The following is a 26,742-nucleotide window of genomic DNA, read 5'->3' as shown; positions in this document are numbered from 1 at the left end:
TAACTAATATAGAATCATTTGGTTCTATAACAAGGAATCTATATCCCTTGCTATGTTCTGCATATCCTAAAAATATGCATTCAATTGCCTTCTGTCCCAACTTCTTTATCTTTGGTTTAGGTAACCTAACTTTGGCTCTACAGCCCAAACTTTGAAGTAGTTTAAGTTAGGCTTTCTTTTGAACCATAATTCATAAGGTGTGACCTTTAAAGCTTTATTAGGCACCCTATTTAAGATATGACAAGCTGTAAGCAAAGCTTCTCCCCAATAACCCTTGCTTAAATAAGAGTTCTGAAGCATTGCATTTACCATCTCCACAAGGGTCCTATTTTTCCTTTCAGCAACTCCATTTTGCTGTGGAGTATAGGCTATTGAAGTTTCATGTACAATACCTACTGATTCATAATATGAAGGAAAATGATACTCTCCTCCTCTATCCGATCGTAGATATTTTATTTTGCTGTCACATAAATTTTCTACTTCATTTTTATAAATCTGAAATTTATCTAGAACTTGATCTTTAGAGTGCATAAGATAGACATAACATAATCTACTGAAATCATCTATGAAAGTCACAAAGTATTTCTTTCCTCCTCTAGTAGGTGTACTATGTATATCACAAACCTCACTATGAATAATTTGCAGCAAAGTAGAGGTGTTTTCTACCTTATTTGGAAAAGGCTTTCTAGTTAGTTTTGTTTGTAAGCAAGTAACACATTTATCATGCATATCATTCACAGGCTTTGGGATTAAACCCAGATTTGCCATATTATCTAGTTTCCTAGTATTAACATGTCCTAATCTATTATGCCATAAAGATAAAGAATCAAGCATGTAAACAGAAATAGTAGATACTTTATTAATATTGAGTTTGAACATTCCATCATACATATACCCTTTTCCTACAAAGGTACCACCCTTGGTCAGAATAAACTTGTTTGATTCCATGACAAGCTTGAACCCAGACTTGTTCAAAAGACTAGCAGAAACCAAATTCTTTCTAACTTCTGGAACATGGTACACATCAGTAAGAGTAAGAATTTTTCCTGATGTGAACTCTAATTCAATTGTCCCTTTTCCTTTGATAGAAGAAGTAGAGGAGTTTCCCATGTAGAGTACGTTGTCATCTCCACTTGGTTCATATGTTTTGAACATATCTTTGTTCTTGCAGACATGCTTTGTAGCACCAGAGTCTATCCACCAAGCTTCAATATCCTCCATCATATTTATTTCAGAAATCATTGCCACATACTTTTCATTGGTAGTTCCTTGTTTGTTCTTGAGATGACGACAATCTTTCTTGTAATGACCTGGCTTGCCACAAAAGAAGCATCCTCCTTTTGTCTTCTTTACATTCTGACTTTGGAAGCCTTTCTTGGAAAAGTTGCCCTTCCTCTTATTATTTCCATGGCTGATTTTTGAATGTTTAGGCCCTTCATCAACCATATGAACTTTGGAAGAGAAATCAGTATCATCAGTTTTCTCTCGGGATCTGCATTCTTCTTCTATGCGAAGATGAGTCCCCAACTGCTCTATGGACATGTCCTCTTTCTTATGTTTGAGGCTCTTCTTGCATTCCTTCCAAGATGGTGGAAGTTTATCCATAATTGCATATACAATTATAGAATCATCCATATGCATTTTGAATTGATTAAACTGATTGTGTATATGCATAATCTCATGGAATTGTTCAACAATTGATCTATCATCAGTCATGTTATAATTGAAGAACTTTTGGACCAGAAATTTCTTACTTGTAGCATCATGTGAGATATACTTAGCCTCCAGTGCATCCCATATTTCCTTTGCAGTAGCCATCTCATGGTAGATATCAAATAAGGCATCAGACATGGAATTGCATATACGGCCCTTGCAGACATAATCATCTTGTTCCCACTTCAGTCTTTCACGTTGTGCAGCAAGGGTATCATCTTCTGTTTCTACAGGTTTTGGAGTTGTAAGCACGTAGACGACCTTCAAGCTTGATAGTAGGAAATGCAACTTCTTTTGCCAATGTCTGAAATTTGCTCCGTCAAAGCGATCAAGTTTCACAAAATTTGCTGTAAACTCCTTCAATGATGCCATAGCAGATTATAAAGTCTAAAGATTGTTGATGTAGTTTTGTTTGTGGTTATGGCTGATGAAGGAAAAACTGCTTTAAAGGCACGTAAGTATTTACGCTGTCCTTTAGACTTTATTTGCCCCACAACTAGTGTGCAAAGGGGTTGGATCAAATAAGCCTTTAGGATACAATGAAGCCTAGCACTTGCTATTGTTGTTCTTCGTTTTGCACTCACGAAGATCAACCTTACACTCGATTAAAGGTTTACAAGAAACTCAAGGTTGCTAGAAACTATATCTGCAGTTTTATAGTTTCTAAGATTATGCAAAATAATACTACGTACCTACTAATTACTTATAATGTTTCTTTTGGTTTTTGCTTTTAGGTGGTGGAAGAACTTAGACTTTGCAAACAAGCTACATTTTGTTAGAAACAAAATAGTTGAGGCCTACTTTTGGGCCCTAGCGTCCTTATTTGAACCTGAATATCACTTTGCTAGGATTTTACTATGCAAATGTGTTGCTCTAACGACAGTCCTTGATGACGTTTACAATGTCTATGGCACATACGAAGAACTAGAGCACTTTACAGAAGCTATTGAGAGGTTTGTGTTATATTAATTAACTATATATATATACAAGATACCAGATTATTATTAAGATCCGTAGGTTATTGATTTATATATTGTGATCAGGTGGGACATATCTGCTGTTGATCAACTGCAATTGCCCGAGTGTATGGAGGTTTGCTATAAGGGATTGTTGGATAGCTACTCAGGATATGAAGAAAAGCTTGCAGATGAAGGAAACTTATATCGCATTGAGTATGCAAAAGAAGCAGTAAGTCTCAGTACTAATCATTCTTCTAAACAAAAAAGTCCCATAAATTATTTGGCATTTGATATATTTTTTTTAAGAATAAACAGGTTTTATATTAATATTAATAAGGAAATGATTTGATTCTCTCCCAGATCAAAATTCAACTCAGAGGTTACTTCCAGGAAGCCAAATGGTTGAAGGAAAAATACACACCAACAATGGATGAATATATTCCCAATACACTTGACACATCCTTCTATGCGATGGCAATCACATCCTTTGTTGGAATGGGAGGTCTTGTTACAAAAGACTTAATGGATTGGGGTGTTAAATCGCCCTTAGATTGTTAAAGCTACAGCGCTAATTGGCAGACTCCTCAACGACATTGCTGGCCACAAGGTACAATATTACATTTAGTTGCATAATTTATGTTCAAGTGTTTCAGGCATATATGAAACCATCTAACCTTGACCTTATATCTTAATTCTGATCATGCAGTTTGAGCAAACCAACGAGCAGTGTGCCACATCAGTAGAATGCTACATGAACCAATATGGTGTCGGAGAAGAAGAAGCGAAAATCGAGCTAACTAAACAAAAGGAGGCTGCATGGAAAGACCTAAACCAAGAGTGGCTCGATCTCCACTCCAGCAATAGTATCCCCAATCCCCTCCTGCAGATCATTTTGAATCTTGCATGTTCTAGTGAAGTTCTTTACAATAATATGGAAGGGTTTACCAACTCTGAGACTGGGCACAAGGGTTTTATATATTCTCTCCTTGTAGAACCAGTGCCTGTTTAAGCCTATAAGATGGGCTCGTCCAGTCCTCTTAATTTGCTGTAAAATAAGTGTCCTCAGAGTTCTGTCAAACAGTGACACAGTCTGTGCTCTACTGTAGTTTACCAGAGGAATAATATTTGCTGTAGGTGAAACCGGTTGTGGAATATATATATAAGCACTTAATTTTGTGATGAAATAAGCAATCTGTATGGAAAAGAGAAATATATTAAATGATTTCATGTAATGTAGATGCGACAGCTCAATGTGTAAGAGATTACGTAGCGGCCAATATTATCCATTATAATGTAAAGTTTCGTATCGAGGTAGTATCTTTGAATCATACAGGGAAAGGAGACAAAGAATAGTTGATACATGAAATTGCAGATCGAATGGTTTAAATTCATAGTCCGAGCAAACATGCATGCAACAATAGTCTAGCTCCCACCCTTGCCAGGGTGCAATACTGGCCTTGATCTTGTAAACAATAACTCTTTCAATCAGTTCCTTTTCTGATTAGTACATTGCTCTGCTGTATAATAAAAGATGCAAACCTTGTAAGCGTAAACACCCCTTGCACAATGCGTAGATGACGGTTCGTTAATTCAATGAGTCAGCCTTCAATCCCTGAACAAAAGGCAGTCTTCATCAAAATTTGTATTCCCAACTGATGGACTTGACTATATACTTTAGAGTATGATAATGTATGCGTTCACATAGTACTGCATACTTACAGATCATGAATCAGATGCTAAGTATCCCGCCTAAACTGTTGAAAGGAAGGATTGAATTCCGAAAACAATGAAAAGAATTCCACCTGATAATGCAACCTGAAACACAACAGTTACAACTTACAACTTTGATGCTACAGATTATCTACAGATATGATATATATAACTAGAGCTATAATTTGTCTACAGATTCAGGTGTATATAATTACAATTTTCTCAGATATCTGAGATGCCAAGCTCTTTCCACCAAGGACAGCAGCAGTGGTACACAACGCTTGTCCTCTAAAATCAAAATAAAAAGGAATCACCATCGGTCACTTTGATGAGGTAAAGAATTTGATTGGAAAACATGAGTACAAGGATAGGTGCTTTTACATGATTCCACCGATAACCACACCTAATGGGTTTTCATCTGCAGCCAAACCAATAGTAGCTAGCTGAAAGGATAGCAAGTTCAGTACCAGATAGTGCAGAAGCAAATATTTGTTAAAGATATGTCAGAGGGGCAAGTGCTCACCTGGCTCTTGTCACCCCATTCACCGAAAAAAGTAATAGAGAAGGCCTGTAGAGTGAGAATAATTTCAGTGTCCAGTGATAGAAAAGGCCTACAAAAAGATCCTTTTTATGTAAAACATTGAATGCCATAAACCACAGATAGACTAACCTTTAAAAAAATGGGTGAGAAGAATTGCAAGATAAATGAACGATTCTGCTTTTTCAAATCATCGTCATCCTGGAAGGCCAAAATTACCATAGTTACACAAATGAGTTTAACTAACATACAACTGGTAATACATAGCAAGAAACTACGGGGACCCCCATGATAAATGAAATTAAAGATGTCTCAACACTGTCAACAAATATGCAAACACTAGCCGTTTGAAAGATTGAAACACATAGAACACGTGTGTGTGATATATATATATATATATAGAGAGAGAGAGAGAGAGAGAGTAGCCATTATCAAGTGCAAATGATGGAGAAACTGTCGGATCACCTTACTACTCTGTTTGGTGGATCCTGCCTTGGCATCCTGATGAGTGATCACACCACAAATGTTAAGTCAGAAAGCAGTTGAGTACCTAGTTGTAAGTAATCTAAAAGTAAAACCAGAAATACGAACCAATTCCGCTTCAACTTCTGCAAATTCATCATCCCCCCTGTTCAGTAAACCAGAATTAAATTCCACCACAAGCAGAAAACAATGAATTGAAGTCCACAAAATAATAAATCCATTACCCTTCTCCTTTAAAAGCATCCCATAAGGACCATAGGCCAAACCCAAAGAACAACACTGTTGTTATGTGATGGGTCCATGTCCGCGAGAGCTGTGTAATTTAAGATAAGAGTATTTTCACTTTTCAGTATCCATATGAGAATATAGAAGGTAATACAAAGAACGACAGAATGATCAACCTATGCTAGTTCATTGGATTATAAAAGAACAAACCCACACAGGCAAAGCAACCTTGGGGCCGTAGAGTTAGAGTACGTACCAAATTTGGAGCAGCCCAGCCAACCAGAACAGAAAGAATAGTCATCACCTAAAACACAAGCAAAATTGAGGTACGTGATTGCTAAGACCCAGAAATAAGAAACACGCAAGATCACACAGATAACTTTGTAAACATATATAAAGTGGCAATAAGATGCTTACAATTAGAGCTCCTAGGCAACCAGACAACACGAGTCTCCTGGGATGGCGCATCGCAAGGATCTTGAAATAAACATCACAATGTTAAACTAGCACACACAAAAAAAATACAGTATATAGATACACAGATACACACTGTTAGAATCTTCAACCGGATTGTGCTTACTAAATGTAAAATCACAGACACAAAACATATATACAGAATACACAATTACAACTAAGTTGAAGCTCTCCTTAACAGTGTGATACCCAAAAAAATTAGCAGATAACTTGCAGTGCATTTTAGTAAGTCAAACCTACTCTCGATTACTCCAAATCAGTTGAAATTGAATCAGTATCGAAGCTCAAACAAAGGAAGCAATTAAACACTCACCGCGGCGGCGAAGAAGGTCTTGTCGCCGATCTCGGAGAGCACAGTCATGGCAAGTGACTTGGTGAAACCCTAATTGAAAGCACAGCTCGCACAATTAGCTCAAAAACAAATCGGAATTTGAAGCAAAAACAGAACGCGGTATGAGAAATTAGAGAGAGAGAGAGAGAGATGGAATTTACCTGGATGACGGTGCTCATTTTGGGAGAGAGGAGGCGGAGAATAATCGGAGAGTAATGAGGGCGAGAAAGTCAGAGAGGGTCTGGGAAGCTCTGACTGTCTCGCTGAATTGGGGTGACTGGGGATTCTGAGTTTCTCTCGGACACGCTGAGGAGTAGTACAAGTGTGGGAGAATACAAACGCAGCTCAAGCGTGTCACGCGTGCGAGGTTGTTAATAGGCAGAGAAAAATTAGAAAGATAAACCTTTTTTTCTTTCAATTTTTATAAAAATATAATGAAAATGAACTGTTTCTTTGAATTTTATATTCTACAGTTCTACTGAATAGTCCTAAGAGTTGACTTTACTAGAAATATTGGGTTTTTCTTCTTCTTTTTTGAGTCATTTTGGAGATTTTTGGAATTTATTCTTTGGTCTGATTAAGGCATCCAATTAAAGGGTGTTTTTCTTCTCTCTTTTTTGTTAAAAATAGAAAGTTGATGAAGGAAAATGCTCTGAGAATGAGAATAAACATAAAAAACTGAAAAGAAAAGGAAGGGATGTGTAGTCTTTATAATGGGTAAAAGTTTGTGCTAGGGCTTTATGGGGTTAAGTGAGTAGTGACCCATAAGTTTGTGATGAGATTCTATTCTTAAAACAATTAATATAAAATATAAAACAAGAGAAACGATATACGAATTCATGATCAAGTTCTTTATAAGTATTTCTTAATGGAATACAAGTGTAAGTGTACAACTTGAAAAACGAAGTGAGTAATTAAGTGATCATGATTGACGGTGAAAGACAAACCTTCTCTCTTAATTGGAAAGAGTAACGTATTTTAAAGTTTAGCAAATCACATATACATCCTCTAAAATGATTTGAAACACAAATAAATCCATTAGTGTTGTTGTTAAACAAATAAGGACAGTTTTTAACAATTAAGGACAATATTTTCTCTGTATGCCATGTGTCATAGTTTAATTTACCAAACTAACCCTACACTAATTAAATATATTTTTAGAAGAGAAAAGTCTCTCATTTTGAGATTTTTCAGTAAATGGAATACAGTGACAGGTTTTTATTTACTTAGTGTAGTAGTGTAGTAGCAGTTAATTGTAGTAGAAGTAGTAGCAGGGGTTAACATTCCAGTAAATGGAATACAGCAGCAGGTTTTTAATAACTTAGTGTAGTAGCAGGGGTTAACATTCTAGTAAATGGAATACAGTAGTAGGTTTTTAATAACTTAATGTAGTAGCAGTTAATTCCAGTAGAATTAGTAGCATGGGTTAACATCTCAGAAACAACACAAGTATGTTTAGGCAATCCTTTAGTTCTGCTACTGCTTGAAGACTAAGACAATGAATGAGTCATAAGAGGGGGCGAAAGCTCTTCTACTGCTCCTTTCTGTTATTGTTGTTGATATAGAAGTTCAACAACAAGTAGTAACATCACACAACAACAACAACATGAATCAACAACTTGCAGTGCAGTAGCAGCACACAACAACATCACATGCAATACCAGCATACAACAACATCACACGCAGTAGCAACATACAACAACATCACACGCAGTAGCAGCACATATCAACAACACACACAGGAGGAACACACATCAACAATAACATGAATCAACAACATGCATTAGTAGCACACGACAACAGCACACGCAGTAGCAACAACATAAATCAACAGCTTGTAGTAACAGCACATGCAGTAGCAGCACACATCAACAACAAACACAGTAGCAACACACATTAACAACAATATGCAGTGGCAGCACACAACAACAACACACACAGTAGCAACACAGAGCAGCACGCAGTAGCAGCACACAACAACAACACACGCAGTAGTAGCACACAACAGCACGCAGTAGTAGCACACAACAACAACAACAACACACGCGGTGGCAGCACACAACAACATGCAGTAGCAGTAGCAGCACACAACAGCATACAGTAGCAGCACACGACAACACACGCAGTAGCAACACACAATAGCACGCAGTAGCAGCACACACCAGCACACACCAGCGCACACCAACATCACACGCAGTAGGAGCACACAACAGCACGTAGTAGCAGCACACAACAACACGTAGTAGCAGCACACAACAGCACATAGTAGCAGCGCACAACAACACACACCAACATCACACAGAGTAGCAGCAGCACACAGCAGCACGTAGTAGAATGCAGTAGCAGCACGAAGCATGAGCACAGATTAGCTACAAATGATCACTTTTTGCTGTCAAATTCAAAAGATATGGATTTTAATTCCAAAGACTCTTTGAGTAAACCAAGTTGTAGAGATCAAAGAATAATCACAAGACATGACCCAGATTCAAGAATGAGTCTTTTAATAGAACCCACATCATGGTAATAAAACCCACATCATTCAAGAATGAGTCTTTTAAGAATTCACATTTCAACTCCACTTTTTCAATGTCACCCAACAATCCCAAGGATAACTCGTCAACCATTTTTTGCAAATTCAAAATTAGATGCTTCAATATAGAACCTATTGCTCCAATAACCATAACAACTTCAGCTTGATTCATTAACCATTAACATATCTCCAAACTAATAAACTACTTCAGATTCATCTCATTGATGTTCAATACCAGACCTGGCCGCGTGGTGGCCGAGGTCCTCGACGAAAACACCGGACTCGCCGACAATGTTGTGAAGCGTGAACCGCTTCTCGACGATCCTCTTCCCGGCAGAGACCGGAGACGAATCTCCGGCGTCGGTGATAATGTTGGCATCGGACTCGGGGAAGAGATTGAGGGCTCGGATCAGCTGCTAGGCGTGCACGGAGGGGAAGCTGGACCTGGCGAGGCCGAGAGCGCGGGGGTCAGTGACGCCGGTGAGGGCGGTTAGAGGAGAGAGATGGACAGAGAAGACAAGAAGGAGAGAGTTTGGGAGCTCCATGTTTTGGGTTTCTGGGAAAGAAAGCTAATGGTCTTCTGAGATGGTGGACTATTAAGTAGTTTGAAAATGGTGGAGAGAGAGAGAGAATTTCTCAGATCTGAAAATGGTGGAGAAATGATATTTTAAGGTAGTGGCAGTTTTGTAGATATTTTAGAAAAAAATAGTTTTTTGGGTATTTTGCGTAAAAATTACTGACAGCGTGGTACTATGTACTGTAGGCCTGGTTTATGTCCTTATTTGTTTAAATATGTTGAAAGATGGTTTTTATGTGTTTTACAACTGTCTATGGTAGTGGGATGTTATTTTCTATTTAAAGTTTCATGTTGTACTAATCAAATGCCATAAATTACAAATATGAGTATGAAAATTATATGACAACGCTTATGTAAATACAATCACCGAAATAATAAGCAAAAACATAGAACATAACTGATCGATTAACCTACAAAAATATTTATGTTTTTAGTTAGGTAATGAGTTTAAAACCAGAAGAAATTAGCAGTACTCATGGACGACCCTGAATATATATAAAAAAGCAAAAGATCAACATTATTAATCTCCATTCCAACTACCAGCTAGCTTTGTACATATTCTCTTGTAATGGAAAACGATTATTTGGCTGCAAGTCAATCCCATATTAACAAACCCCGTATGGTTATAGCTTAAATGAGGAATGGTCCAAATGGAGTGACGGAGAACATAGGGAAATAGGGAATTCATATATATAGTTATCGTCTAATATTTCTAACACAGTCAATGTTACTAGGATAAGATATATAGCAGTTGGCAATCGCAAATCAAGTTCATATATAAAACAAGAAGGTAGTCCAAACTAATCAAGTACTTACAGATTAATTGATTACTTCAATGTAATTTAGAGCAAAAGTCAAGCTTGGACTGCCCTCTTGCGTGTCTTTATTGCATGCATTTCCTTAATTATTGATCTGAAAACGACCATATATATGTATGTATTACAGTGAGGATATTTATTCCTAAGAATGTTAAACTAGAACACCTTGACAGGGCAAGAACATGTGAGAGGTAATCAACCAAATGCTAGGAATCTGATCTGAGTACAAGAATAAATGAATAATATCTTCGCAAATCGCCAGCCAAGATATTAGAGTCGTTTACTCGTGTTTATAAGCCAAAGAAATGATATCAGTCTAATTATATAAAAGATTATTATCGTTTCTAATGGGATATTTTTCCCAAATTATATATACTACGTACGACTTTGCAAGTTTGCATGGAATGACTTGTCAATAATCCTTAATCCGCGTGTAAGCTTGTTAGTGCTAATAGTGCAAATCTCTCTCGTGCTCGGGGAAGTTCACAACAGAAGCTAAAAATACGAAAATAGAGTGAAAATTGAAAGAGATGAAGGGCCAGTGTTGGCAAAATAAAAGAGTTTAAGGGAAAAATCTGCATTTGATGACCCCAGATTAATCTGGTGATTGTGCATGACATCGCATCTCCAATATAGTTTCTTTAAAATTTCTTTAAAATGGAAAAGCAAAAGCTAAAATCTCTAAAAAAAATTATGCTTAAAATCCAACATCTTCTCCATTTTGGAGATTTCAGCATTTAATACAACAATAAAATATGGTATATCATTATTAATTATAACAAAAAAATATTATATATTTCATCGTATCGTAACAATAAAATACCTAATAAAATATTCTATTGTTGTCTTGAATTCGTTGGAGCACGTGAAGAATTTAATTTTGGAGAATGAATATTTTGCTGCAAATTTGGGGAATGAAAACTTCTCTTTCTTCTCTATCCCCATTTTAGGGAATAGGATGAGGAAGCTGTTAGATCTAAAAACAGCTCTATATTTCCTAAAATTGAGAAGTTCAAGAAAATAAGGAAGCTATTGGAGATGCTTTTATATTGCGTACAAGTAAGACGAATAATCTTAACATGTGCGTAACTTCTTCCAAAGTACTTATTGCTGGTTAAGTGTCATTTCAGTTAACACATACTTTCTAAGAGTGCCGAGAACATTGTTGATCGAACATTGCAACACAAATGGGATGACTGGATGGGTCCTATCAATCATACAAAATTTGTATCGATGAATGCGGACAACTTATGTTGCATGCATATATATGGGGAGAATATAGGTTTGTGATAATATTCTTTCATGCATGAGACTCTATGATATATTTCAGTGTTTGTTTTTCGTTTATATCATAGTTCAAGCGTCATGATTTTTAGTTCACTTGCTTCACAATTATTTTGAAATATTGGAGAAAATTAATGAATATACTCATATATAGCATGGTTTATTGTATTAGGCTTTATCATTTTTATCATATTCTCAAACTTATAGCGAAGTTGTATCGGAAAAATAATCAACTAGAAAAAACTGCATATAAGCATAAAAACACCATTGATGTTGAACCAATGAATAAATCAAGTCAATATAAAAATGTTGTTCATAGATAAAAATGTTCGTACTTTGTAAGATGATCGAAACAATATTGCGAAAACTACAAGAGTGTGTAAAGAATCCGAAAATACGGTTCTAACAAATGCTTGTTTGTTATAATATCTAAGCATACGAAGTCGCTTTTAAGAATCGAACTTACTAGTACAAGTTATTAAGACTTATTCCCAACCTATAATGGTAAGTTGGATTTACAATATATGATTAATATGACTCCTATTCGCTGTACAATTATTGTTTCATCAGGTGTCTAGCTACTATCATGATTACTAGGCCGATTCTTAAATCATTTTTCTTGTATATAATTGAGTTATATAGACGGTTGAATCTTTTATTTTGAAGATTATGTTTAATGTTTTTCGTTTCAATAAACTATTAACTCATATCATTTTTACATTTGTATGTGAGAATTATCAACAAGTTACATCTCACTGATCATAATCAACAAACAAATGATAAAATCATATTTTTCATTTATAAGAATCGATCGAAACCATCAAGTTTCCAAAACAACATTGATTATGGCCACGAAATGCATGAGAATATGATACTCATGTTGTCATATAATTAAATCAATGGCAAGTGCATGACATGGGATGTTTAAGACTTTTCCTTTTGACCCAACAGTAGAAAGGTCAGAAAGAGTACTGAGAAAGAAAGCATCATGCTATAGGAAATTAGGAATCATGCTTTATCCCCACAAAGCTGTTAACTACTTAACTTTAAGCTCTCTTTATGTTTGAGTCAATCGAAGCTTCAAAAATAGATTAGATTAATTAGCACTAATCCAATGTTAAATCTAACCTGCCGCAAGGCGGCCTCAAGGCTCTGCTACATGTTCTTGTTTTTGAGTCCCCCTATCTTTATCACATTTTAACCCCATTTGCTGGGCTCTCATCCAAAGCTAGCTCCTCTCCACCCCATAAATTTCCCTTTGTTTTCTTCCAACGTCCTTTACGTGAATCTCTGTAAATCTACCTCTTAAATAAACACTGCTTAAAAACCCACGAAGCCTTCTCAGTCACAGTTACTCTCCAAATCTCAGATGGGTTCCCTCTGCTACTACATTCTCTTTGCTCTCCTCTCTTACTCTGCTCACTCCCGCAACTTACCCACCACCACCTCCAAAACCACCGTGCTCGACGTCGCCGCTTCCATTCAGGCCACCCTAAACGCCGTGTCGTCCTACTCTAACAGTGGAGCTACTCAGTCATCACTGACCCACTCAGCTTCCTCTTCCCTCTCTCTTCCACTACATTCCCGCATTTCACTCCACCAGCATTCCCACAAGGACTACAAGTCGCTCATTTCAGCTCGACTCGGGCGCGACTCGGCCCGAGTCAGATCTCTCACCACCCGGTTAGATCTCGCGGTCAGTGGCATTGCCACGTCGGATCTCAAACCCGTGGACACCGAAAGCTTCGCTACCGACGAGTTCGAGGGCCCCGTTGTTTCGGGGACGAGCCAGGGCAGCGGTGAGTACTTCTCCCGAGTCGGAATCGGCAGACCGCCGAGCCAGGTCTACGTGGTGCTCGACACGGGCAGTGACGTCAGCTGGGTCCAGTGCGCGCCGTGCGCCGACTGTTACCAGCAAGCCGACCCGATTTTCGAGCCGACTTCCTCGGCTTCCTTCGCGCAGCTGTCGTGCGACGCCGCGCGGTGCAAGTCCCTCGACGTGTTCGAATGCCGCAACAACACGTGTCTCTACGAGGTGGCCTACGGGGACGGGTCCTACACCGTCGGCGACTTCGTGACGGAGACGATCAGCATCGGCGGGGAATCTTTGAGCGACGTCGCCATTGGATGCGGGCACAACAACGAAGGCCTCTTCGTCGGCGCGGCTGGCTTGCTCGGACTCGGCGGAGGGCCGTTGTCGTTTCCTTCGCAGCTAAACGCCACGTCGTTTTCGTACTGCCTCGTCGATCGTGACTCCGACTCCACCTCGACTCTCGAGTTCAACACAGCACTGCCTCACAACGCCGTAACGGCTCCGTTACGGCGCAACAGCCAGCTCAACACTTTCTACTACGTCGGGCTGACCGGGATCAGCGTCGGCGGGGATATGTTAAAGATTCCGGCCAACGCGTTCGAGATAGACGAAAGCGGGAACGGCGGGATCATCATCGACTCCGGGACGGCGGTGACGAGGCTGCAGACGGAGACGTACGACGCGCTGCGGAGCGCGTTCGTGAACATGACGAAGGGGCTGGAGTCGACGAGCGGGGTGGCGCTGTTCGACGCGTGCTACGACTTGTCGAAGATTGAGAGCGTGGACGTGCCGGCATTGTCGTTTCACTTCGAGGACGGGAAGGAGCTGCCGTTGCCGGCGAAGAACTACTTGATTCCGGTGGACTCGCAGGGGACGTTCTGCTTCGCGTTCGCGCCGACGAGCGGGGCGCTGTCGATAATTGGGAACGTGCAGCAGCAAGGGACACGTGTCAGTTTCGACATAGCTAATTCGGTGGTTGGATTCTCGGCCGACCAATGCTAGGAAACCATGGGTGTGACTTTTGGACATTTACTTCTTCCTGGGTTTGGGTTCTGTTTTTTTAAAAGGGGATTGCCTCCCTGTTTAGTTGTGTGTCCATGTTGATGTTACCAACCAAATATATTTGGGTTTTAGTTTTTAGGTCACTCTCATGCTGAACAAGAACACGGGTTGGAGATGAGGGGTTTAAAAATGGACCACTTGAAAGATCTGCTACTTTTATTATCTTGTTGTGTTTTTCATTAATAATTATCATTTATACAGAGTAGTGGTATTAGTAAATTAGTACAAAATAGCAAATTGTCATAAACTATTCAATTGAATTATTGCACTTGGATTTAGTTTCAGGGTTTCGAACTTTAGATTCTCACGGAATTACAAAATTAAAAGGTTACGATGCTCCAATAAAAAACATAAATTTGTGCCGGAGTCCAATATTAACCATTTTGCTGCACTAGTACTAGTGAGGAACCCAAACCAACAAAACTATAGCGTTAGCTTTGGTTCATTAAGTAGGCCTCTCAAGAAATTGGGAAAAACCGATGACACCAATGATGATCTCCAATGGCGGAACCAGGATTTTAGGGTTAGATTCATATGTAAGACATGCGAACCACGCCTGCCCTATAGGAACAACTCAACCTAAGAAATTTTCTCCAAACTAACTCAAAAGTTTTCTGAGTTGTTGAGGTTTTAGCTGGTTTGCTACCCTCATTAGCTAACACTGTTTTGAAAACAAGAAATTGAAGGTTAACTTGGGCTTGGGTTTTCAAAGAGGTGTGGGCTTTCCTGGTAACCTATAAGCTTTGGCTCCTTGACTTGAATTATTCCAAGAAGAATAAAAGAAGTAAACCTTCCAATTTCTGACCGGAATCAAATAATTGAAAATTATGCAGTCCCCTTCCATGCATTTCATTAATTCATTTTTCTTAAAGGTCTCTCTCGAGTGATTTTCATCGAGGCTGCTACAGCTTAGATAATTGGACAAGCAAGAGACATATCTGGGTTCTGATAGGGAGATTTCCTAAGATTTACAATATATATATTTATATACAGTACTTGAGTTGACCAAAATAAGGAAATATAAGGTAGCCGGCTCAATTACCACATTAGTAGCCCCCTTCCTCCCTCCAGCATTTGGTCATTTGCCAAATCCATCAAGAACACCATTGATGAGGTAATTGAGCCAATACAAGCTACTTACCACAAAAGCTCTCCTTTTTTTTTGCTTTTCGGCAATACAAAATGAAAACAGAACTAAGAAACAAAGTCTCACGAAACACCCTTTTTCGGTTGATATAAGAGAAACGTTGGGAACACCACAAGGAGGTGACAGTTAAACTATATAGCTGAAGTATGATGAGAATGAACCAAATTTACAAGTTTGTCTTGCTACAAAATTAACTTTTGCTTATAGCATAATCACCTTTTTTTTTTTTTTTCGTTTAGTGAAGTGGTTGTTACATAAGCAAATCTAACCAGTTGTACAACCAACCATTATTTTTTCTCTCAATCTTATCCCATACTCATGTATATTCTCCCAAATAAAGAAAACAGAATCCATCGTCTTCTTGTTCTAAAATGCTCAACTTCGTTGTTGGCCCCTCTTGCAAATTGGGACACTATGAACTCATCCAAAAATTCTCTTCTAGATGATTATTGATCACAGTAGAATTTCTAGTCTCTAGACTTGACCAATCTCCTCTCCAATCTTGACAAATCAACCCCATACAAATTTCTAAACTTGCAAACCAGGACACTTTACCATCTCTGCACAGTGGTCAAACTCAAACTCTGCAACCAAACCCAAAGATACTTCTTCTGTTCTGTCTACCCCATTTTTTTCTTTGTTCTTGAATATTGAAACGAGAAACCAAAAACCCTGCACAGTAAAACCCTTATATTATTAACCCCTCTCCATCATTGACCTGCTCTCCTTCTTCGCCTTGATCCTCACGTTTTTTTCTTCCTTCCTTAATCTTCAACTCTTATATATAACACTAACTCCTCACAAAACCCTCAAACTCCTCCAAACAATAATAATGCCCGGCTTTCAGTCCAGCTCAGCATGAACAACGTCTCTCACAGCTCCTCCTCTTCCTCGTCCGTCAACTCCGCCTCCATTTCCGCCTCCGATCCGGTAACCCCACCTCTCCTTTTTTACATATTCATGCAAAGACTCGGCCTTTTAACTCAATTGTATCATACTATGATGTGTTTTTGTTATAGTTGTTATGTATGATCAGTTCAGTTCTGTTAATGTCTGCAAAGTTCTCAACTTTGTGTTTGTTTATGTTGAAATTGTTGGATTTCAGTTCAGTTTGTAATGAAAGGTTGTTAATTATTTTTTACCATAGAATGTGGGCCGGAGCCGGAGTGGCGACGGCAGCCAAACCATGGCGGCGGAGCCGTCACGGCGGTGGCGTGATGTGTTCTGGTTGGGGATATTTATGATTCATTTGATTTTAGTGGGAGGTGCTCTGGCGGTTTTGGGTCTCAATAGGTTTAAGAAATCGGATAGGCTGAACTTGGATCAGTACACAAAGAATTACTTGGAAAATCAGAAAGGATTTACTGAGGATTATTGGCCGCTTTATGCTCTTGCTGGTGGAGTTGGGACTGTTCTTGGTTGGACTTGGTTGTTGTTCCTTGGATCTCAGGCGAGTCATATGATGAAGATTGCGGTGCATATCTTGACGACTTATCTTGCTGTGCTCAGTGTTCTGTGTTTTTGGATGGAGCAGTTCTTCTGGGGAGTTGCATTTGCGATCGGCGCTGGGTTGTTGTTCTTGTATGTGTTGGCAGTCATAGACAGGTACGAGTTTATTGTTTATTTTGGTGCATTACAAGTCTAAGACAATGTCTAGGGATTTAGTGAAGTTTGAGAGATCAGGATGGTTTGGTTGGAGTTTTGTTTTTAATAGCATTTAGCACATTCAGGTGGTTCTTCTGTTGCACTATTAGCATATTGTATGTCAAAATTAAATAATTTGAATGATACTGTCTAGGTTATAAGTGCAGAATCGGGTGAAAGGGATGCCAGATCTAGTAGGTTCACCTTCAAAGGTTGGGAATCTGTAGACTACTTGTCTTAGCATTTTGAAAACCAGTAATGAATCTTCTACGTATATGTCTATATCGAGGCTGGATTGCCCGGGTTTTACCTATATATACAAACTAGAGCTTGTGTAGGGTTATATCTATTTTACAAATTATATGATGTGGAATTGTGGATCATGGATAGTAGTACCTTGTTAGTTAGGGTTTGGAGGTTTCCAGTTGCATATACTGTTTTTAGGTTTCAGAATTCAATATTTATTTTCTCATTACTCGATTCATAGCTGGGTTGTAAAAACTCTCAGTTCCATCCAATTAGTTTCAAATGATATGATGCTTGGATATGTAATTAACTTATATTGACTGATTATGTTGTGAGATGACTCTCTTCCTCTCTCTCTCTCTCTCTCTCTCTCTCTCTCTCTCTCACACACACACACACACACACACACATTCTCACTCTTACACATAAACGCAAACATGCCAATGATGCCATGCATAAGTTAGAATTGAAATGATCAGATTCCTTTGCAGTCTTTCTGACTCTAGTTTTAATTAATAGACTACCCTTTACCATGCTGGTGCTACAAGCAGCTGTCAAGATGGTATGGAGTCTACCTGAAGTTATGAGAGTAGCATATGCATTCATGCTTATTATGCTTTTATGGATGGGAATATGGTCCTTTGGGGCTGCTGGTGTTGTGGCTTTAGGCATTGGAGATGGTGGACGCTGGTGGCTTCTTGTGGTGAGCTGGCAAGTTTTGCTGTTCTTTCATCTATTCTCATGGCAGAGAAATGCAAAATAAAACATAAAACTTGCCTCAGTAATGACACTAATAACTCTGTCACAAATGCACGTAGGTTCTCTCTGTAAGCTTATTTTGGACGGGTGCTGTTCTCTGTAATACTGTACATGTTATAGTGTCTGGGATGGTGTTTCTTGTTCTTTCCCATGGTGGTCGCGAGGCCTCATCAATACCTTCAAAGTCACTAATGAAGTCTCTTCGGTATGCAGTCACAACTTCTTTTGGCAGCATCTGCTACGGTTCACTCTTCACAGCTGCCATTCGATCTTTGCGCTGGAAGGTATATATTCCTGCATAATCATTTCTTGGTGATGATTCACTAATCTATATACACGTGACAGTGATTAGTTTAGTTCTAAGATTCTGAAATATAAATCAGATCAGGGGAGTTCGGTCCAAGATTGGTAACAATGAGTGTCTACTTTGCTGTGTCGATTTCCTCTTTCATCTTGTGGAGACACTTGTGCGATTCTTTAACAAGTATGCCTATGTTCAGGTACTTCTTTAGAACCTTTGTCAGTTTGATTTGCATTTGATTTGTTAATGGATCAAAGTTACATTTTGCAATTGTTTATGTCCTAAATATTTGCTCCACTGGATCTGCATTAGTACAGCAACCTCACAATGTTGAGGAGGAGTGCAAGGGCAAAAACCCTAAATCTTTCCCACGATATAAACAGCAGAAGTTTTATTTTACCCGAAAGAAACATTTTTTGTATTATTATGCAAGTTAAACTGCAAGGCAGGTCATTGGTTGTTTCTTTTCACATTTGGTTGCTTTTATCTTCCCTTTACATGTTCTACGTGTCCCTAAATGTAGTTTTTACAAAAAATTATCATTCCTGATAGTGGTGTGCTCTCAATTCCTAAACCACCAGTTAATTCTTGCTATTTTCTTGAACTCGTTTAGACCTAGTTATTAGTCAGTGATATGGTTCCTGTTCACTACAGATAGCTGTTTCTGGCAAAAGTTTCAATCATTCAGCGAGGGATGCTTGGGAGTTATTTCAGTCTACTGGAGTCGAGGCCCTCATTGCCTATGATTGCTCAGGTGCTGTATTATTGATGGGCACACTCTTGGGTGGGCTTATTACCGGAACTTGCTCAGGCGTCTGGACATGGGTTAAATATAGGGACAGAGTGGCCATGGTTGGTTCCACTGCAATGTTGATGGGAATGATCTTGGTAAGTTTCTTCAATGTGGGATATCCCTTTGTTTTGTTTTTTGTTTTTTTGTTTTTTTTTTTGTGATTTAGGTTGGCAATTTGAAAGATTAACTGTAACTGGTTTAGTGGTGCATAGAATTTTAATGGGATTTCTTAAATCTCCTAGTGCTTAATTTTTGACATGCTTTCTGGATCTTTATGTGAACTTAGTGAAGGTTTTCTCATGATACTAATCAATTTTTATGTACTCGACTTTTGATTGTCTTGATATTTTATTTTTATTGAGTTTAAACTGGCATGCATTTCTACTTCCCATGTTATCCCATTCTTGCAGCAGCTCCCTTCTTTGTTTTCCATATTTTCCCATTCTTGAATCGGTTGATCATAATAGATAAAGAAAAGTGTGAATGGCATCCCTAGTTGACGATCAAATAATCACCTGCCTTGACATCATTATGCTTCCATAACCTCTATCTGGGGTTGGCCTCAAGTGTATTAGATAACATGTTGACTAGTTTATCTTCTTGGTTGTCTATCCTAAACCACTAAATAGAGCTTTGTTTGGAGTACTATTATCTGATAGACAAAATATACCATGGATCATGAAATGTTTCAGGTGGGGATAGCAATGGTGGTTGTGGAAAGTGCTGTTACATCTATCTATATTTGTTATGCAGAAGACCCGTTATTAATTCATAGGTGGGATCCCGAATTCTTCAACCAGATGTCGGAGATGCTTCACCAGCGTCTTCAACACAGGAGTGCCCGGGCAAGGGAAGTGTTAACCCACAATCGGGTTGATAACCACCACACTCTCGAAACGCTCCCTTTTTGAAAAATCACTCAGTCTCATAATTGTACAATGTAATTAATAGCTCTATAGTTCCTCATCCAAAGCAAATCCTTTGAGTTTTGTTTCAGGATCTCTAATCTTTGTTACACACAGAAGAGCGAAAACTTGATCAATAGGCAGCGCTGCAATTGCGGTCTGAGTTGAGCAAAGAAGTTGGTCAATCAGGTTCGAAGGTTGCATAAATTAGAACAGGCGAGCAACTTCATTTGTATAACTTGCTTCTGCAATGTTGTATGGCATTTTCTTCTCTCTTTTAACTTTTTGGGTCCAGGTTGAGCACTTAAATGTAACACTAATGAATTTGTCTATTGCACAACCACAATCTGTTAAGCCACACAACCACAATCTGTTTAGTCATTATTGTTTATGTTACAATGCTGGGTAATATCTTTTGCGTCTGAAAAACTATCTTCATGTCAGAAAAAATTTAAACCCATCGAAAGTCCAATTCTTGGTATTAGTTCCAAGTTCCTTTCTCTTTTTGGCTCAAAGAGTAATTGATGGGTGACAAAAGAAGAGCCATGGCTTCTCTTCTGTTTGGTCATACAAGATTACAAATTTACAACCCCAGCAAACTTCAGAAGCTCAGAGCTCTTGCAGGTACAGATCCTACACTCAGACTAAGCTAGAGATGGAAAACAGGAAAAGGCTTTGTGATGATGGTGATGATGGGCAAGGTGACCATGGTAAAAGTCACGTGAGGCCATTTCTCTGCTTGCATCATCACCAAGATCTCTCTTTCTCTGTGTCTCTCACACAGACACCAAACAAGGCACGAGTACTAGTACTACTCCAAGTAGCAGCAGTATCATAGAGCATGAACCAAAAGGCTAAAACACCAAGAGGGAAACTGACACGCCATTCTGTGTACGCCTGGCTCTATGGGATAGCGTCATATTCCCCGTTTGGCCCAAAAAAATGTATTTTGCAGTTTGCATGCAAAGGCTGTAAATGCAATGCTGCCAATGGAGTCTGCCACACGCAGAAGCAGAGGCGCAGAAGCAGAACCAACAGTAAATAAGCCGCTGAGTGTTGGTGCTGTGAAACTGCTTTGCCATTACCAAGAGGTTCCTTTCAAGCCACGCCAAACAGGGAATATATAAAATTACAACTATACTTAATACTTGAAGAAATTTTGGTCTCATTTGATTCACATCCCATCAGTTTTCGCGCGCAGACGCTCTTCCCCATGGTACGTATATTGTTGCAGATCCTCACAGTGATACTAGTAAATAATTCGGGGTCTACAGAAGCAGGGGGGGAAGAGAAAGATAGTGTTGGAGGAGATGGATAGAGAATCAATGAGCTAGGCCAGCTCAGAGTAGGAAGAGACCCCTACACCATCTAGAGAGACGAACAGAGAATCAACTAAGTTGGGGTCGTTTTCTTTTGTCTTGGGGCAAGTTTGGGTTTGATCATCCCACTCGCCCTCTCTTCCATCGTGAATCCCCATGATGACTATCATCAATCCATCAAATTTGAAGTGTACCCTCAAACAAAATCATTTTTTTCCTCTTTAATTAACTTGATATCTTTCTATGAAACAAATCGTTTCTTTACATTACAATGAAAACCTTCTAATGCAACCAAATTGTAATAAATCAAAACGAAGAGCTTCAAGTTTGCGTCTAAACCTTAAAATGTGGTAGGGAGTGACCATTTTTTGTTATAAAATCAAAATTTTGAATGTTACATCTTCTAACACCAAAGGAAAAACCACATTTTAATATATAATTATATCAAAATTCCAGTAAAATATAACCAAAGATATCTTTTAAATAACAAAATCTTCTTCCAATACCATTTCAGCTGATTTGCGAGGGCACATTGCCACATGTATCATTTTGGTACTTTTTTATCAAGAGTCATTGTTGGTACTTGTCTTTTCCATTTTCAATCTGGGTTCCGCTGGTTATTTTCAGCAGTGTGAAATGGGCGACAGCGGAGAGTGAGAGAGACGCTCCAGGGGGAGAGAACGGGGGAGGAGGGATAGAATTTTGGCGGGGGTATTGGGAAGCTAAAATCCCAAGTCAGAAAGCAATAATAAAACAGCCTCAGTTGTTTTAAAAATTTAATATATTAGGAGTCCTGATACGCTATCCTCTTCTTAAAGGTACATCAAATTGTATAATTTTTCTTTTCTATCTCACTTCACTTCACTACCCTCCACTTTCTTCTTTTCTCTTCTTTCTTCTTTCTTCTTTCTTCTTTCTTCTTCCTTCTTCTCATTCTCGAACTCACAAAGTCTCGTGTACATCATCTTTTGCTTTCCTTTTGCTTAAAGAGATTGTTAGGAAACCCTCAACTAAGTTCAAGAAATGCAGAGCTTCAAACCAGTTCAACCAAACCCAGAATTGTATTCCCACTCTTCCTTCTATTTCAGGTAGGATATAGCTTCCTTGGCTCTTCTTGTATAGTTTTCATGGGTCTCTTTTTATAGTTATGGTTCTTTTTTTTTTTGTTGGGTGTTGATTTTGCACAAAAAAGATGAAGTCTTTGATTTTGGTTCCTCCGTTTCTGTGTTGTGAACTTTAAAAAACAGAGGAGATGACACCCAAACGCGTTTTGCGGATCTTGGAGAGCTTGATCATTCCGCTACTGTGTTTCCTCACGATGATGCTCTTGATTTAAGCCCAAGTATTCTCTCCTTCCTCTTTTAGTATGGAGTTTTTCTTTGAATGAAAGATTTTATTTTACTCATATCTGTTAAACTGTGTTGTAGGCTCTATCTTCAGCTTAAAAGCAAACAACAACAACGTTGCTGTTGTACCTAATGCTTTCCACTATGCGACCTTGAACACGGTACACTTCTCAATCGTACCAAATCATCATCTTTGTACTTTGAAATCATAGTGCTCTGTTTTATTAATTTTTTCATGAAATATGGTGTTTGTTGTAGAGCCCGGGGTGTTTGGACATAGGCTCAACCTTGTCCGGAGAGCAGCAGTACATGTACCAACATCACAAGGGAACGACGTCGTCTGGAAACAACGGCCACTTTGAGAACTGGGGTGACTCGGCTATGGCGGAGCACAGTCAGCAGACTGACACCTCCACAGATATCGACACTGAAGACAAAAACCATGTAAACTCTTTTGCTCTCGTCCCTGTTTGTTGAACGTATGCAGTGTCTTTTACTATGTCTTTTTTTCGATACAGTGTCTTTTACTATGTTGCTTGTTGGGAATCTTTGAGGTTTAGTATTGGTGGGTCATTTGCGGGAATTTAGAATCTTTTTTTTTTTTTTTTTCCGTAATTGAAACTGTTGGAGTTCCATATCTCTACGTTGTTCTGATCTTCCAGAAGTGTCCAATGTAGTGCTTGCTCTGTGCAATGTGTTGCTGTAAATTTAGGATACCAGATAATGAGGATTTATATTGTGCTTAACTTTACGATTTAAGTATCTGATTTTAATTTTGTTTTAGCTTCGTGGAGCTCAGCATGGAGCACTAGTAGTAGTGGATTCCAATTCCATAGAGCAGGCCAATGGAAGAACTGGTGACCAAAAGGTTCCAACCTTAATTCTACTGTAAATTTGTGTTATTTGTTGTTTCCTTTTTTAGTATATAATTATTTCGAAAGTTAATGTGATTATTTGGGCTAATGAATTTGCAGGCACTTCGTCGGTTGGCTCAGAATCGAGAAGCAGCAAGGAAGAGTCGACTTAGGAAGAAAGTATGTATTTCTTCTGATCTGATGTCATTTATCATGTTGACTCTTCATTGTTGATCTTTAATGCAAAGGCATCATAGCCTGTGTACAACATGTTTTAGTTCTATGCTGCTGTTAATGTGAATTCAGACATGAAAATCTTGGACCACACTGCCCTGTAGATCCACCAGCTATAGATTAGGTTTGATATAAATGCCTTGTGTTCTATTAAATGACTAAGCCTTTATTCAACTTGCGTCTTCTTCTCCTCTTTAGGCAGGATTAGACGTACCTTTTCGTTTTTTGCTCCCTTATACAGCTAGCTCAACATTTCCGCTAAATCTCAGACATTATTTATTGAAAATAATTACATTGTCTTAGGTTAATGAATAAGTATATTTGGAACATTTATAGGTTTTGGTTTTGGATAGGCATATGTCCAGCAGCTGGAGAATAGTAGACTCAAGCTTTCGCAACTTGAGCAAGAGCTTCAACGAGCACGCCAGCAGGTGTGTACAACGTTGTAGTTTTTACCCAAAAGAAAACAATTTTGTTTCTCCGAATTCCGTTTTCATTCTTGGTTTGGTATGTCAATGCAGGGTGTGTTTGTTGGACTTTCAGGGGATCAGGGTCATTCTGTGGCGGGAACTGGTAAGCTACTTCAGATAAACGTATACTTGTTTCGCTTCTATCCCTGGTTTTATTTTAAGGACTTTGACCCGTCTATAGAGCTTGAACTGAGTCCAAGGAAATTCTGATAAGTATTTGATATATTGAACTAAGGTTTTAACTTGCCCTTGCCCTTGATAAATAGGTTTAAAATTCTTGTCCTGCATTCCCACAAACAGTCTTTGGGAAACTTTAAGTTCAGCAAAGATAAACTAGTTGAGTATGCACACTGGCTTGGTGAACATTTGATAACCATTCCTAAAGTGGTTGCTTGTTTTAATTTCAGGGGCCTTAACATTCGACTTTGAGTATGCACGCTGGCTTGATGAACATCAGCATCTAATACATGAGCTGCGATCGGCTGTGAATTCTCATCTGGTAGATAATGGATTGCGAATTCATGTTGATAGTGTTATGACACACTATGATGAGATATTCAGGTTAAAGAGTGTTGCTGTCAAGGCTGATGTATTCCACATGCTTTCTGGCATGTGGAAGACACCTGCTGAAAGGTGTTTTATGTGGTTGGGAGGATTCCGCTCCTCTGAACTTCTCAAGGTGATCAATCATCTGTCAATTATCTGTTTGCTCATCTTCAAGTACTAGTCGGTTTACTGAAATTCAATCGTGTTTGACTTTGTTGTTGGGTGTGGACGTGCGGTCATCAGATACTTGGGAATCAACTTGAGCCTTTAACAGATCAGCAGTTGATGGGAATATGCAATCTACAGCAATCTTCTCAACAGACTGAAGATGCCTTATCACAAGGGATGGAAGCTTTGCAACAATCGCTTGTCGACACACTCTCCTCAACCAGTAATGGCTCTACTGGTTCAGATGTTGCCGATTACATGGGCCAAATGGCAATTGCTATGGGCAAGCTTGCCACACTGCAGAACTTCATTATCCAGGTAATATGCCTAATTTGTCACTTATTCTGTGCACCCCTTTAGTAGTTATGAAATTTTCATTGTGGTAATAATGTGTATGCTTTTTTCCTTGTTAGGCTGACCTATTAAGACAGCAAACTCTGCAACAATTGTATCGGATTCTGACCACTCGGCAAGCTGCTCGTGCCCTTCTTGTTATCAACGATTACTTCTCGCGTCTCCGAGCACTTAGTTCTTTGTGGATGGCCCGTCCTAGGGACTAATATTTTCACTTTTAGTCCGGCCATAGGATTTACATAAAGCTTAATCAGTTATTGCCCCCTGTAGTATTAGTAAAACAGCTTTAGTAGTGCTGAGACCATGAAGAGGGTTGCTCATCAAAATGCAGACTCAGCTATGAAGCCCCCATTGTATTATGCTTCATTTGGCTTTTGTAGACTTTAGTAAAGGCTGATATGGTGGTTCTCCAACATGTAAATTAATTTAAGGAATGTCTTCTTTGGGCAAATGCATGTATACTAGTCATTTTCACGTTGTATGCTAAATCCAAACAATGGCATCAACAAGAATATAATGAGAACACCAATAATAAGCAGGTCGATTTTATTGAATACTAAAACAAATGAATGAAATAAACATGGATAACAATGAATCCGAAATGATTCAGTTTAAGCATTCACTACATCTGATACTCATTTGAATTGCTTCTAAATAATCTGGGATCAAAGGAATATAGCTAGCTTAATTATCCAATTTATTAATATTTTTCTGGGTGAGACAATTGCAGTCAATAACTTGCTTCATGATCAGTGCTTGTTCTCCACTGGCTTGTACAGTTTTTTGTCATTCACCTTTCCTCCTGATTCTGGTAAAAAAAGCATCAATAAGTTGGTGAAATTGATTAACTAAAAGAAAAACCCACCTTTTTTTCTAAGGTTTAAAAGAAGAAGTCTCAAAGAATTAATGATGACTGATGAGAGTTACATACTTGGCTTGTTATTTTTTCTGGATTTTACAGTAGTTTTAGGGATGAAAACTCCAGTCCCTTTGCTAATTCCCGAGGACTTTGCAGGCTGAACTGGTGCTGCTACTGAATCAGTAGTGCTATATTCATTTTGCCACAAGCTCTTAAAGCCTTGTGATGATATAGAACTTGAGGTTTTTGGTTTAGTGACACTACTATAAGTTGGCCTAAC

General features: G+C 38.7%; 5 protein-coding genes across 5 annotated transcripts; 4 read left to right on the top strand and 1 right to left on the bottom strand.

The window, feature by feature from the left end:
- The first annotated feature begins 2,133 nt into the window (after nt 1-2,133).
- LOC101310509 ((-)-germacrene D synthase-like) lies at nt 2,134-3,681 on the top strand. The gene is made up of 5 exons (XM_004298249.1): nt 2,134-2,171; nt 2,448-2,666; nt 2,757-2,901; nt 3,223-3,279; nt 3,379-3,681. The coding sequence occupies exons 1-5, from the start codon at nt 2,134-2,136 to the stop codon at nt 3,679-3,681; spliced, it is 762 nt and encodes a 253-aa protein (XP_004298297.1).
- Nucleotides 3,682-3,925: 244 nt separating this feature from the next.
- LOC101302547 (GDT1-like protein 4-like) lies at nt 3,926-6,738 on the bottom strand. The gene is made up of 13 exons (XM_004297085.1): nt 6,595-6,738; nt 6,416-6,484; nt 6,046-6,105; nt 5,885-5,932; nt 5,628-5,716; nt 5,512-5,548; nt 5,386-5,421; nt 5,053-5,121; nt 4,906-4,950; nt 4,764-4,825; nt 4,598-4,670; nt 4,392-4,487; nt 3,926-4,284 (listed from the first exon to the last, which is right to left on the bottom strand). Exons 1-12 carry the CDS (start codon nt 6,610-6,612, stop codon nt 4,422-4,424), a joined length of 672 nt encoding a protein of 223 aa, XP_004297133.1. The 5' UTR covers nt 6,613-6,738; the 3' UTR covers nt 3,926-4,284; nt 4,392-4,421.
- Nucleotides 6,739-13,011: 6,273 nt separating this feature from the next.
- On the top strand, nt 13,012-14,784 carry LOC101310214 (protein ASPARTIC PROTEASE IN GUARD CELL 1-like). Its single transcript, XM_004298248.1, has one exon. It carries the CDS (start codon nt 13,012-13,014, stop codon nt 14,455-14,457), a length of 1,446 nt encoding a protein of 481 aa, XP_004298296.1. The 3' UTR covers nt 14,458-14,784.
- Nucleotides 14,785-16,495: 1,711 nt separating this feature from the next.
- Nucleotides 16,496-20,803, top strand: LOC101302256 (CTL-like protein DDB_G0274487-like). Its single transcript, XM_004297084.1, has 7 exons — nt 16,496-16,594; nt 16,812-17,269; nt 18,074-18,257; nt 18,373-18,597; nt 18,697-18,813; nt 19,269-19,502; nt 20,100-20,803. The coding sequence occupies exons 1-7, from the start codon at nt 16,523-16,525 to the stop codon at nt 20,316-20,318; spliced, it is 1,509 nt and encodes a 502-aa protein (XP_004297132.1). The 5' UTR covers nt 16,496-16,522; the 3' UTR covers nt 20,319-20,803.
- A 1,740-nt stretch (nt 20,804-22,543) lies between these two features.
- On the top strand, nt 22,544-26,051 carry LOC101301963 (transcription factor HBP-1b(c1)-like). Its single transcript, XM_004297083.1, has 11 exons — nt 22,544-22,719; nt 22,879-22,973; nt 23,059-23,138; nt 23,236-23,421; nt 23,777-23,845; nt 23,952-24,011; nt 24,419-24,496; nt 24,587-24,638; nt 24,943-25,214; nt 25,325-25,567; nt 25,663-26,051. Exons 1-11 carry the CDS (start codon nt 22,655-22,657, stop codon nt 25,807-25,809), a joined length of 1,347 nt encoding a protein of 448 aa, XP_004297131.1. The 5' UTR covers nt 22,544-22,654; the 3' UTR covers nt 25,810-26,051.
- The last annotated feature ends 691 nt before the right edge of the window (nt 26,052-26,742 follow it).

This window comes from Fragaria vesca, linkage group LG4 (assembly GCF_000184155.1).
Source record: "Fragaria vesca subsp. vesca linkage group LG4, FraVesHawaii_1.0, whole genome shotgun sequence".
Lineage (NCBI taxonomy): Eukaryota > Viridiplantae > Streptophyta > Magnoliopsida > Rosales > Rosaceae > Fragaria > Fragaria vesca.
The sequence above is the reverse complement of the archived record's forward strand: the minus strand, read 5'-3'. Positions and strand labels throughout refer to the sequence as shown.

What these genes read in the sequence shown, in the direction of transcription:
- LOC101310214 (XM_004298248.1), top strand. Translation starts at nt 13,012, where the DNA reads ATGGGTTCCCTCTGCTACTACATTCTCTTTGCTCTCCTCTCTTACTCT.
- LOC101302256 (XM_004297084.1), top strand. Translation starts at nt 16,523, where the DNA reads ATGAACAACGTCTCTCACAGCTCCTCCTCTTCCTCGTCCGTCAACTCC. An exon ending in GACGCTGGTGGCTTCTTGTG is followed by an intron (nt 18,258 to 18,372) that starts GTGAGCTGGCAA and finishes AAATGCACGTAG; the next exon opens with GTTCTCTCTGTAAGCTTATT. An exon ending in TGTTGATGGGAATGATCTTG is followed by an intron (nt 19,503 to 20,099) that starts GTAAGTTTCTTC and finishes GAAATGTTTCAG; the next exon opens with GTGGGGATAGCAATGGTGGT.
- LOC101301963 (XM_004297083.1), top strand. Translation starts at nt 22,655, where the DNA reads ATGCAGAGCTTCAAACCAGTTCAACCAAACCCAGAATTGTATTCCCAC. An exon ending in TGCTCTTGATTTAAGCCCAA is followed by an intron (nt 22,974 to 23,058) that starts GTATTCTCTCCT and finishes ACTGTGTTGTAG; the next exon opens with GCTCTATCTTCAGCTTAAAA. An exon ending in TTCAACGAGCACGCCAGCAG is followed by an intron (nt 24,497 to 24,586) that starts GTGTGTACAACG and finishes ATGTCAATGCAG; the next exon opens with GGTGTGTTTGTTGGACTTTC.
- LOC101310509 (XM_004298249.1), top strand. Translation starts at nt 2,134, where the DNA reads ATGGCTGATGAAGGAAAAACTGCTTTAAAGGCACGTAA. An exon ending in ACTGCTTTAAAGGCACGTAA is followed by an intron (nt 2,172 to 2,447) that starts GTATTTACGCTG and finishes TTTTGCTTTTAG; the next exon opens with GTGGTGGAAGAACTTAGACT. An exon ending in TTTACAGAAGCTATTGAGAG is followed by an intron (nt 2,667 to 2,756) that starts GTTTGTGTTATA and finishes TATTGTGATCAG; the next exon opens with GTGGGACATATCTGCTGTTG.
- LOC101302547 (XM_004297085.1), bottom strand. An exon ending in AGACCTTCTTCGCCGCCGCG is followed by an intron (nt 6,106 to 6,415) that starts GTGAGTGTTTAA and finishes GTTTATTTCAAG; the next exon opens with ATCCTTGCGATGCGCCATCC. An exon ending in AATGGGGTGACAAGAGCCAG is followed by an intron (nt 4,826 to 4,905) that starts GTGAGCACTTGC and finishes CTATCCTTTCAG; the next exon opens with CTAGCTACTATTGGTTTGGC.